This window comes from Cydia fagiglandana, chromosome 18 (assembly GCF_963556715.1).
Source record: "Cydia fagiglandana chromosome 18, ilCydFagi1.1, whole genome shotgun sequence".
Classification (NCBI taxonomy): Eukaryota; Metazoa; Arthropoda; class Insecta; order Lepidoptera; family Tortricidae; genus Cydia; species Cydia fagiglandana.
The window spans coordinates 17918351-17931129 of record NC_085949.1 but is presented as its reverse complement, the minus strand read 5'-3'; the positions used below and the strand labels follow the sequence as shown (position 1 = coordinate 17931129).

The 12779-nt window shown below is 37.6% G+C and overlaps 2 protein-coding genes and 1 long non-coding RNA gene across 3 annotated transcripts in view; 2 read left to right on the top strand and 1 right to left on the bottom strand.

Moving 5' to 3' along the window:
- Positions 1 to 6281, top strand: part of LOC134673460 (protein YIF1B) — a 117982-nt gene extending 111701 nt beyond the window's left edge. The window contains exon 8 of the transcript XR_010099484.1: positions 6268 to 6281. The gene's annotated coding sequence lies outside the window, so the exon portion shown is untranslated. The remainder of the gene's footprint in view (positions 1 to 6267) is intronic.
- Positions 49 to 12459, top strand: LOC134673456 (uncharacterized). Its single transcript, XM_063531445.1, has 5 exons — positions 49 to 190; positions 280 to 2193; positions 2443 to 2589; positions 3119 to 3331; positions 10518 to 12459. Exons 1-5 carry the CDS (start codon positions 169 to 171, stop codon positions 10949 to 10951), a joined length of 2730 nt encoding a protein of 909 aa, XP_063387515.1. The 5' UTR covers positions 49 to 168; the 3' UTR covers positions 10952 to 12459.
- Positions 5796 to 7131, bottom strand: LOC134673469 (uncharacterized). The gene is made up of 2 exons (XR_010099487.1): positions 6546 to 7131; positions 5796 to 5951 (listed from the first exon to the last, which is right to left on the bottom strand). It is a non-coding gene; the product is annotated as an uncharacterized LOC134673469 (long non-coding RNA).
- Positions 12460 to 12779: the final 320 nt, after the last annotated feature.

Genomic DNA, 12779 nt, shown 5'->3' with positions numbered 1-12779 from the left:
AATAGCATCGTGTGAACACCGTGTTGCAAGTTGACAGCAAGTACTGCCAACATACAGCTGTCAAACATCAAGTTGTGGTTTGAAATGAAATCGTTATAAAACGGATTACAAACAAATATTGATGTGCACAGAAAATAATACGCAATACTTGAAAACAAAGTATTAAATATGTCTACCAGATCTGGCAAGAGTAAGTATTGTATACAGTAAAATCAAATTCGTTACTATTGTTTAAGATTTTGTGACGTTAATAATTTTAATGTTCTATTACTTTTTCAGGGCTTCACAATGCCTCCATTGAGAATATTGAACCTGAAATTACTTTAAAAAGTGACAGAAAGACGCGAAGCAAACGTGTTGTAGAAAACAGTGAAAGTCACGAAGGGAAAACTACTAAGAAACGCCAGAATTATGTAAGTTTCCCCTCAGAAGAGGATACTGCCAATTTGAATTCGCTGGAAGACGGGGTACAAGTCAAATCTGTCCGCGCCTTGCGGCGGCAAACGCTCAAGGAGCAAAACGCGGCTACCGAAGATGTGGACACTGCCATCACTACTATGAAACAGGTCAGATCAACTCGACGCACTAAAAAGTTCTCTGAAACCGCCGCAGACGACGTGCCGGACATTCCTGTAAATGAGGAATCCCTTGAAGTTGCTACCGTCACCAATACTAAGACTAAAGTCAAGAAAAACAAAAAGAAATCAAAGAAAGACCAACCTGAAGTTAATGACAAAGAAAATAAGGTTAAAGCTGGGAAAAAGAAGAAGAATAAGAAAAAAAAGAGCTCACAATCTAATTTATTGGTTGAGCCGGAAGAGTTGAGTGTAAAGAAGAAGAATGACAGCAATGTGTCCACAGACTCCTTCCACAGTGCTGCTGGCAGCCCCCTACACAAGCATGTTACTCCCTTGCTTAACAACAGTGTTGGTAAACAACCAGGTGACACTGAGACACTCCCTGTAGAAAAAGCAAGTGCCAAGAGAAAGTCAAGCACTAAGAGGGTTTCTGAACACAATACTTCAACTAAGACAATGGAGGTGGATGAAGTAGACGCAACAAAAGTAGCTGAAATATTGACCGTCAGAGCCAGCAAGCGCAGAAGGTCTAGTTTGAAGATAGTGCCTGACAAAGATATCATGCAAAGCTGCTGCGAAACTACTGCTACTGCTGAGAAAGTGGATTTAAATGCCACATTTGAAAAGGAACCTGCAAAGGAGGGTTCTAGTAAAAAGAAAAGAAAATCCAATGTGATGGAAGAAAACATTGGCCCTGTGGTTATAAATACATCAACTAATTTAGATGTTCCTAAGACATCTGAAGTATTACTTAATACTACTTTTGAAAAAGATGACATGGAAACAGATGTTAAAGGTAAAAAGAATAATAAATCTGACAATAAAGAACTGACTAATGATGATCAGACAAGTAAAATATTAAATTTAAGTTTTGAGATTAGGAGATCTCCCCGAATATCTGGAAGTGGATCTGAAACGGTTGCAGCTTTAAATGGCACCTTTGAATTATCTCCTAAACCTGAGCCAACCAAACAAAAATCTCTTGACTCCACATATGACAAAGAAAGCAAACTTGACTCAACATTTGACAAAACCACTCAGAAACCAAGCTTGGGTTCAAAATCATCTCTCATAACCTCTGATGACGCCACTAACTCCTCAATAGTCACACTTGACAAATCTGATGACAATTCAAAAATCAACATCACCGATGATGACTCCAAAACTGAAAACATCCTGAACACTACACCGGTCTTGATAGAGAGCTCTATGGAGGAATCAAGAGTAAGCGTTCTAGAAAGTTCACTAAAGGAGAACAAAACTCCAGAAACCAAGTCAAAATCTACGACACCATTGAAACGGGAAGGCACTTTCACCAAAGACAGTCCGTGCATGTCTCCGAAGACACCCAACAAGCGACAAACTTTGCCTGCAGCGGGCTGCACGCCTTACCATTCGGATAGGAAGGGATCACAGACAAAGAGGACCCTAAACCAGACACATTCTATAGAGAAGCCGAGCCGCCGGTCGTCGCTCGCGGAGGTGCCTACTCGGGCTACGCGCGTTATGTTCTGCAGCCCTGTTAATAGCCCGGGTTTAGCCACGCAGAGGAAGAGCAAGATCATAAAGTCCAACCTGAAGGGTTCCAATAAGAGCTTTGTTTTTGAAGAAAGTGGTAATTAATTTTTATATTTCTTATTTAAGTATCTTGAACTGGATTCAAAATTTCTCGTTCTATTCTTACTATGTATTAATTATACAAAACTCATCTTCAGATTCCTTTATGCATCTTGGTAACCTTTGTAAAGACAGTAGTCTAAAGTTTAGGACCTCATTTAACACTCTCACACTCACATTCTAGTTCTAATTGGGTAAAGGGAGATCTCTATGTTAAATAATTACATTACTATTAATTAATTTCCAGATTCTGTGCTGTCTTCAGTACCAACACGGCTGGGCCGCAAGCGTTCGTTCACACATACAGACGGGGAGCAGGCCTCCGCTAAACGAACTCGTCTCAACACCGAGAGGTCCCTGCCCGCGGCCCGAGCGCGTACTAATAGCGCTATGGGTAAGTACACTCACCCTTTTGTACTTACCCTTTGTACTGACCCAAAGGAATTTGAACCTTCTGTACAGTTTATTCGTCGATACAGATTCAAATGGATTTTAACAGTCAGTAAAATATGGAATGTGACTACTGTATAATTGGTATAAATAGCTGCAACTCTAGGAAGTTTTGCCCCAACTGGCTTAATATATTGTGGGAACATAGAGTCACTCTCGTACCTAAGCGTAAATCAGTTTTGGAAGTAGAACCCCGTCCCGTTTATCTTGGGCCAGCTTTTTGAGAGAATGATAGACTATCAAAGTATTTATATACCTATATGTACATTTCATTGGTATGGTCACACTCACGGTCACAGGGTATAATAATATGTCTATCAGAGAAAGAAAAAATGTGGTGATTAGTAGCCTTACACCCTAAACTCATTGTCTCTTTTTTAACCATTATCCCCTATTTTCTTATATGAACTATATTTTTGTTTATCTTGTCACAATAACATCTAAAATCACCCAAAAACCCTCGTTGATTTCAGCAAAACTATCAAACGCGTCAACCCCGTCCAAGCCCGCCACACCGAGGTCCGAGGTGAAGGCCACCAAGCTGCCGAACTTCGCCGCCCTGCACGCGCGCCGCTTCGAGCGCATGGAGTCGCTCGACGAGTGCCAGCAGAGGAAGGCCAAGCGGGCCAAGCAGTTACTGGTGCCTACTGGCAGTGTGGCTGTACTTGAAAGAAGCAGTCCTAGAGGTTAGTACATACGCGTATTGAAAGTGTTTTTCTAACAACAACACTTAAGCTCATCACAGACGGAGCGATAATTTATATCGGCAGATACCGTAAGATACGGTATCTGCCGAATTCCTTTACGTACTATTTGACAGAGTCCACACACGAAGCTGTAATATATATATTGGTATTATATCTTATAGCAAAGCATCTGCAGATGCCTTGCGATATATCGCTCGGTAAATTTCGTCTCTCTCGCCATGTAGGTGCTGCACACTACACAGAGAGGGTATATTTTGGTATCGTTGGCGTGTGTGGTGCTTTAGCGATACTCTAAGATATATATATTTATTTATTTATTTACATAAGGAGATCCAACAGCTAACTAAATGACAATGGAATCTTAAATAGATATATAGAGCCAATTACAGGAACTCGCAAATAGATATGTAGTAAAAACATATACTTATATATGTAGATATTTGCCGATATATTATCGCTCCGTCTGTGACGAGCTTTAACCGTGCTACTAACGTGCGCGGTACGTCTTCGTGGACCTGGTTAGAATGCGCGAAGGTTGATATTGGCCAGTAGCGGCGCATATCAGTTGACATCTTAGGGTCGGTTGCACCAAACTGTTCGTATCGTTAAAGAGTTCGCTAAATTTATATGTATGAAAAGTTTCATAGTGGCGCGCCGGCTGATGTTGATCAGTCTGTTAAATATGGTTGGTGCAACTGGCCCTTAGGCGGTCAAAGGGATAACTTACCATTGGTGAATTTTATGTCTTGGCAATAAGGATTTTCAATAAATAAATAAAATGCATGATGTTGTTACCATAGGAAATGTGTCCCAATATATTTGGCCACATGGCCATCATATATTTGATGCCGATTGTACGGATTTATCGCCTTCTACGGCTACAATATGTTGCATGACTCCCGGCACCCTTACCTCTGTCTATACGGCACACGGTTGCACTTTTTTGCAATATGACCATACATGTTGTAATGTATTATATACTTACAGCCGTATTCATAAAAAATCCTTAAATGAGGAATGATCAGCTTATTAGCTAATCCACTGTTTAGGCTTAATAAGCCGTTGATAAGAACCATGATTTATAAACGTTTATTAGGGGTTTCTTAACTAATAAGCAGATTAGACCCGTTATGTTGGCATCTTGGCACATCATAGACAAAAATATGGCTGAACATTAATTAAAAAAAAAAGTTTGACAGCAGCACTAGCGGTAAATCATAAAATCCTGAACAATACGATGCACAATTTTGACCAGTTTTCTGGGTTATTATATATTAAAATAGCCTCTGCATCACAAAAACAAATAAATAATATTGCACGGCCGGAAGTTTTACGAAACTCGGTAAGCAACCACCTATATCATAGTCTGATAATCAGATATGTTACGAGTAAAGTTCATTGCAAGATTTGCAAGCAATATTGATAAAACTATGTGTTATTGCTTATAGTTTCAATATATTGTGGAATGAGGGAAAGAGGGCAGTTGCACATCTCAAGTCAAGAATTCTGCCTGCGCGCCATCGCCACCGTAATACCACGGATTCCAACACATTTTGTTCTGGTGGCGAAACACAAACGATATTGACACTATTCATATCAAATGATCGGTGAAGATAAATCAGGTGAGCAAGATTTGGTTATTCATTTCTTAACGTAAAATGTTGTAGTATTTTTATGAACATACCTCGACACCCAAAAAATTATGGCCTCTTCATTTTTAATTTGACGTACTATCGGTGTTTTTTAGAAGAGCAGAGCTAACTAAGCTAGTTAGGAGCTGTTTATAATTAGAATTAGTGAATAACATACTTAACCAACCACACGATGGAACCAATTTATCAGTGAAGTGGTGATTTATCTTAAAAACCTTTTTTGTTCGCCTAGGGCGCAGAGTTAAAGATAAGCGCTTATATATGCAACTTGACAATGACAATGTTTGCAGTGAAACATCTCAGCCAATAGCCGCATTAAAAGGCAAACTGCACAATTCATAATGAGGCAGAAATGTTCATTATTCACAGGAGTGTCGCTGTTGGTAGGTTATATAATTTTAAATCAACAAAGATATCAATATGATTTTTACATAAGGTACTTATCAATCATAACACACCATTGTAGGTTAATTATTTGTTTAAAAGTATATTAGCGTTTCAATTCATAACTTTGTTATTATTGTATAATTTCATTTTATCAAACTACAATTACCGGTAAGAAACAGTGTCTGTAGGTACGCTAGGTAGAAGTATGTATGAACAAAACAGACATGTATGTAATTCTTTAGTTTTGCTGTGAGATAGCTATGGTATTGACAAACAACAACAGAATCTCTGCCTGGATGGAGATCCATTATTCCATATAGTTACCACAACAATATGGAAATTATTCCATATTGCCATATCCATTAGGATGTTATACTTAAGCTTAAAATAAAAGATGATATAGGTTGATTCAATGAGTATATTAATTGAAACTGTGTTCTTTTCAGGTTGTGAGTATTCCATCATCAGCTATTTGTCCGGAGCTGGCTACACAATCCGGAGGCCACACTCTTCTGGCATCTAACCGGCCTGCACACCACCATCAAATGAAGTTGGTTGTACTGAAATAAAGAAAAAATATTAACTAGTTTAATGATTGTCAAATGTAATAAAATTGTTTTATTTAAGTGGGTTGTTTGATTTCCCTAAATTAACACATGAAATATGTTGATATGTTATAATAAAAATCTCAGTTAAAAACTCATGAACTTGTTTTATTTATCTATCACAATGTAAAAAATTAACTCTGCTCAGTGTGGACTTCAACACAGAACTCAAGTATGCTAGCATTAATACCAATTAACCGAGTACACCCTTCTTTCATAGCAAATAGCACCACACAGCATTCAGTGCAGCGGCAGCATTAACAGTGCCTAGAAATCCAACCAAAGTAGGCCAACCACAGTTTGTTTTTTATAGTGATAATGATAATACACCTACAAATTGGAATATGATATGTCCCACAACAAAGGTACCTATATACCTGCCCATATTATTCAATTAAGTATCTTCAGTATTGCTGTGCCCTTACAGGTTGCTATGTAATATGTGCGCAATTAATACTTTTTAGTTAGAGCTTGAGAATACCGTGATCTTATAATAAATCAACGTTTTATGGCAGGTAATGAGTATGAAACAAAAGTAGGTATACTCACTTCTTTGCGCTGTAGGAGTTCCGGGAGTAGTTTTCATTCTTTTATGATAGGTATATAGGTTGGTGAGGTGCTTTATCCGACGCCGGTGCCCCAGTCGTAGAAGTCTAGTCTTATGGTATAACAGTTCGTATCGCATAAATTGCTTGCATCTTGATGAATGCGACATACAATCGTGCAAACAACTCCTAGCAAAGGCACAATATCTAGGTTTCCCGCTATTTGCGCACTATATCTAGGTATGTATGTATAGGTTTATCTCCTTATTTACACATATTAAACCACTCATTTATTAAATTTAGACGTTTTTTAAACAAAAAGAACACCCAAATCACTAAATTACGATACAAGTCTCATCGACGTTTGCACTAATTTGTGAAATGCTGTCTTGTCAAAATCAGCTGTTTTGTGACCGCCATCTTGTATTTTAGGGATAATAAACAGATAAAGAAGGGTCCACGGCTCCATAACTTTCCGAGGATTTAATAAAGAGATGATCAACTGTTTAGCGCTAAAAAGTGTTTATGAATCACGTTTTGTGACATCCGGTTATCAGCAACTGATGATCAATGCTCTAACTGTTTATGAATACGGCTGTAACTCTTTATAATGAAGAAAACTAACGTGTAGTGCTAAAATCAAGCATACTCGTTCACAACACTACAAAGACCACCCATCACCACCATCACAACCACCACGACGCCCCTTGTTTGATTCCTCATCATCATTTAAAATAGTTAATTCCGTGCTGTTTATTTTACTCATTTGTCCCTAGATGTCGCCACTCGCGTGATATTACTATACTAAGTTATTACCGTAGGCATTAATAATTATGATTCATAAGGTGACTTATTGGAATGATACTGATAACACACTACCAAAGGCATAAACCATTTCTATCTGCTATATAGATTGACCATAATATCGTTGCAATATTTATTAGGGCTAATGTTTCATCAAAGCTCTTTTTGGGTCAAGAAAATCAAGATGAAACAGTACAGGTGAATTACTTTTTGTAATTTACTGACTGTTTTCATACATATCATTGTCTACCTTAATACGAGCGAATAAGGTCGAAAATTTAAACACATTGTTTAATATTACCATGCTTGTAATATAGACTTTATGTTCTTTGTAATAAGGTGGACAATCAAATGCACGGGTATACAAGTCGTCTGTCAATCAAACTAGTAAAGGTGCATGCGACTTGATGCAATAGATGTAATGAATATTTATGACTTGTGACTGCATTGGTAAATTTCATGTCATTTACTTTAGAACAATAAGAGTGGGCCCTTGCAACCGTAGTGCTGCCATTTCGGGGTTACAATTAGGTTGTTACCACTGGGATAATTAATGAGGAAAAATCTAGTTGTTACTAGCAATTCTCTTTGGTGTATACAACCTTGTTTCGGAACATGTGCTGCAGTTTTTAGTGAGTTTTAGTTGACATCTGACGATATCAGATGCATTACTGTATCGCTGTTTCACTCTTCTAGATCTCTACGAAAAATAACCGTAGCTGAATTACATTATTAAAATCATTCAAATTTCAAAACAGCAATAGCTTTTGTCCAACAAACACGTATTCACGTGTCTATCCATCCATATCTAAACAGTTTTTATACCGGAGAAGTAAAATATTGCGCTATCACTGATAACAAGCCAAACAATAAATTAACTCTTGATAAGGCTCGGCTTTCCTAATTACTATGTTTACCAAATACTACTTAATTCTACGTCTAGTCTATCTATACTCGTAAAGCAAACTGACGTTATATGGTCTGACTATTTTTTCCATTCATATAGTGTGGACTTTTCTATACAAATGAGTATACGAGCCCCGATGCATATGTTTTCGTCTAGTGAGACCACTTTTTGAGGTTCTCGCGTTTGTTCAAAAATAATGTTTTTGTTTAAAAAATACTAATATTTAATGCTTATACTAATGTAATTTAATTTTATATGGTAATACTCTGCAATAACTAAATCCAAATACAAGAAATGCCGTTTGTACTGAAAGAAAATAATAATGATTTTTTATTTTTTTATTGACGGGTAGGATTACAACATACGTGAAAAGGGCTATTACTAGGGAAAGCAATAGGGCTCTGCCAATGTACTGACAATTTTGTTTCGAGCCCATGCATGCAGCAGTGCTGTAGGAGAGGACAATATGATTTGGACAACGTTTTTGAAAAGTCCTTTTTTCAGCAATAAAAGTCTCATGCAATTTTATTATACGATCAAAATAAACTACATTAAACATTGCTATTATGGTTCACATTACTGAGTTATTTTATGTTCATGTGTAAAATTTATTAAAATAAACAAAATTGTTGCGTGGAACTAGACGAAATAATTTGCATCGGGGCTCGTAATAATATTGGTTTTTAAATGATCGGCCACGCGCATGTGCAGTCAGCGTCATAATTATATATATATCTATACAAAAGTGGTCTCGTTACACATCATTATTTCTATGGTAGCACAGCACACGATATATTTGGCCGTCACTATCCGCTGACTGCGTAGGTATCCATAGACTATGTTGACCGCTAAACATCGGGCAGGCTGTATGCTTGTTTGGCACCGAAGTGTTATTTAATAAAACGTTTTCGTTACTCTTGGGTTTAGATTATAATAGAATAATATTTACATATTTGAATAAACCTTGAATTATATATAAATACATATGTAAATTGAGATCGATGCAAGTCTTCAATTACAATGCTTGAAGTCTACAAGGGTGTTTCCACAAGTCTTGAGCAAGTGCTCTTCAGTCCAGAACGGCTCACAATCACAAGTGGATTCTACGCCGAACGCCAATTTGGACACCCATTTATTCTATCGTACCAGATGCTCATAAATATCTGAACATAATCTGTTGGCAGTTGCATCCGATTGTTTTGGGGATGGTATGTATACTATACTATGTTTTCCGCGGAAAACGTCCGTCTGGGCGTCCCAGATACCGCTGGAGTGACGAAGCCCAAAAAGACCTGTCCGCCCTCGGAATACCCAACTGGCGTGAAGTGGCGCAGAATAGGGCAGAATGGCGCTCTCTTGTGTCAGAGGCCAAGATCCTCTTTGGGTCACTGAGCCAGTGATGTATGTATGATGTATGTATACTATGTATGTCGCTTAACTTTAAACTCGGGTAAATCCATTCGACCCTCTCAGCAAAGCTATCGATATTGCCGTTTATACGTGCTACAACTTTGCTTGTATCTTTACCTATTACAAAGCCCAGTGATAGTAATCAGGCGCTCTAGTATCTATTTAAGAGCTGACACACAGATATGCGACGTCGCAGCTCTTATTTAAAGCATAGTGCTAGTCTTAATAGACGATACAAGACACACACTTATATCTAATGTACCTATTTTTCGCCACACCAGCTCGTAAAAGTTCAATATTTATTCTTCAAAAACCAATGATGAGAAAGATGCTTTTATTTATAAGAGTGAGTGTGAAAATGAGTGCTACCGAGTGTTTCAGGTTGTTTAACCCTCGCAATGCTCTGGATTCCACTTTTCGTACCGTCGTCGTGCAATTTTGGAATCTTTAGCACGAGGAGTTAAACAACAACTTGGGCAAAGTTGTTGTCTCGGGCAAAGATTTACCCCCTTATTCTTAAACGTTTACTAAAGGTGACAAGCCGATAATAATCGTTGTCCCTTTCCATCACACCAATACGTCGGAAAGGGACAAACGATTATTATCGGCTTGTCAACTTTAGTAAACGTTTGTGAATAAGGGGGTAAATATTTATCAATCAAAATCATCGCTTATAATAGTCAATTCTATCAGCCAAAATGAGCAAACAGCCAGAAATTTGCGTCAAAGTACTTTGACGTGTATCTTGCAGTTAGTCTATAAGAGCTTGTTACATCTATGTACTTTTTCGAGCACTTTCTGCTGACAGGGAAAAAAGTCCGTTTATTCTATTACTTACCGCACTTACCTTTCCAGTGACCCTCGAACCGAAGCCGCGCGACACGCCCGCCCGGCCCCCCGCCCCCCCCGCCAGCACCAGGCCCAAGCTGCCCACACTGGACACCCTCCAGCGCGGATACACCAGGTTCGGCTTCAAGATGAACTGCGACGTTAACCCCTTCAGCGTCCCGAACAAACCGAGGGAAAAACCTAACGGCATCAAACCTAATGGCCTTAAAGACCTTAAAGTCATTAAGCCAGTTTTAAAACGCGAGGTGACGCAGCCCTCCTTAGCCGGCACGACATCGCTCCGCAGGGCCGTCGCTAAGCAAGCTATAATGAGGGAAAAATCCTTCACTCTCACTGAAAAACGAAGCGAGACGAGGAAAGAGGTTCGAACGGTCATAAAGGGCGTGCGGACTAACAGGCGTTTCGAGCTGCAGATGAAATCGAGGAATCTAAATGGGTGATCGGGAAATGTGCTTTTTCATTGACTAAAAATGGAGAGCAACAGTTTTGTCTGTAACTATCTCATACAGTTTGCCATAAGCCATAATTAACTTTATAATTATTCTGTTGAACGTAATCAAATAATTTTACCTTAAATTATTTATACTATTTAAGGCAGTAATCCCAGGTTGGAAGTCTGCTGGCAATAATTTTAAAAGTAAAATAAGGTTACAAATAGCCATTAAGAGCTTCCAGCGTTCAAAGCGAAAGGTCTCTGATAAGAGCGTTTCTTTGAAGCCATAGTACAGTACATACAAATATATAAATTTGGTTCATTGAAAAGGTTAATGAATGAAATTAATTTATTTCAGAAAGCATTTCCATATGACTCATATGAGATTACAAATTAACTTCGAAATTAAGGCGAATACAGAAAATAAATATAAAATCATGTCAATCAGGTTTAAGTTAGTCGCATTAAATATAGAGCGTAAGGCTTATAAATGTTCTGTTGCCGAAAAAGAAGCACAATTTTATTGTTGTAGTCTATTTGAAATGGTGTTGCACCTGATTCATCAACGTAATGGTTTCGTCACATACTTACAAAGGAGTTTCCTAGAAAAACCGAACATCGAATTGAATGGTATTGTAATGGGTGGTAATAATCAATGGTAGAAGTTCAATAATATCTACGCAATCGATTTCACAAATACTGTGCTTAACCTCGTAAGGCCCAATGTACATTTTAATGTACCATCGGTCCATCGCCCACACTGTTAACTGTACATCGGTGGACTTTATGCCTATTGTAATAAGGTCCACCGATGTACTGTTGGAGTGTTGCTGTTTGTACTCTCCGTTTCAATCTAATTAGAACCATTCATAAACAAACAAATAAAAAAAAAACGAAATTCATCCCAATTCAATATACCAGGCGTGGCTCACTCCGCGATTTCGTCGCTTTGCTACAGGTAGCTAAAATTACATCCGTTCGACCTAGCGGCCATATCTGTGCTGATCGTGACAGATGCGTTTTCTTAGAGTGAGTCTTCTGTATCTAGTACTATTTATTCTGTGACTATACATAAAGATTCAAATTAAAAATAGGAAAATTTTGTATAGTGGGCCTTGCGAGGATTGGTTATCTCTTTTCAATAAGGTTTCTTTAATAATTTAATGATTTTTCAGTTCGGTAATCCAACCGAATTAAAACCTAACAATGTAATATCTCACCGGAAGAGTCCTGAAATACCTAATAACCTAATTTTATCTAATTTAGTTGATTTTTCTCAACAACCTTTTCTAAAGTGTTAATATAGTTTTACTTTAGTTTTTTAATTACTTTTACTAAAGCTTGTTTTAACGTATTGTAAATATTGTAGTTATCTAACAGTATTAACGTAAAGCTAACAGATATCATGTTCAGGCAGAGTGCCAATGTTTTTCTTTTTGAAAAATTATGTTATGTACCTAAGATTTAGAAGTAAGTTTGTACGCCTTTTGACATGGATTACAATGGTTTGGAAAATTAGTAGTTTTATATGTAATAATGACTAATGTCAAAAACCATATACATATAAGCTATAGAGTTCAAAACCGGTTACCTACTTTGACGCTCATCGTACCTATTGAAAATATCGAAATTTATAGTACGACATAAAATAGTAGAAATTATATAAAATTGAACTTAAAAGATTTCCACACTAAATTGTTGCCATGTAGCATTTGCCGTCAAATCTCAATAAATTTCTACAATTTCTTGTCGGGACTATAAAGAGGCGTAAATAAACACAAGAAAAATGGCTACAACCAGATTTATTAATGTCTCAACATAGAAGCACAGGTAAG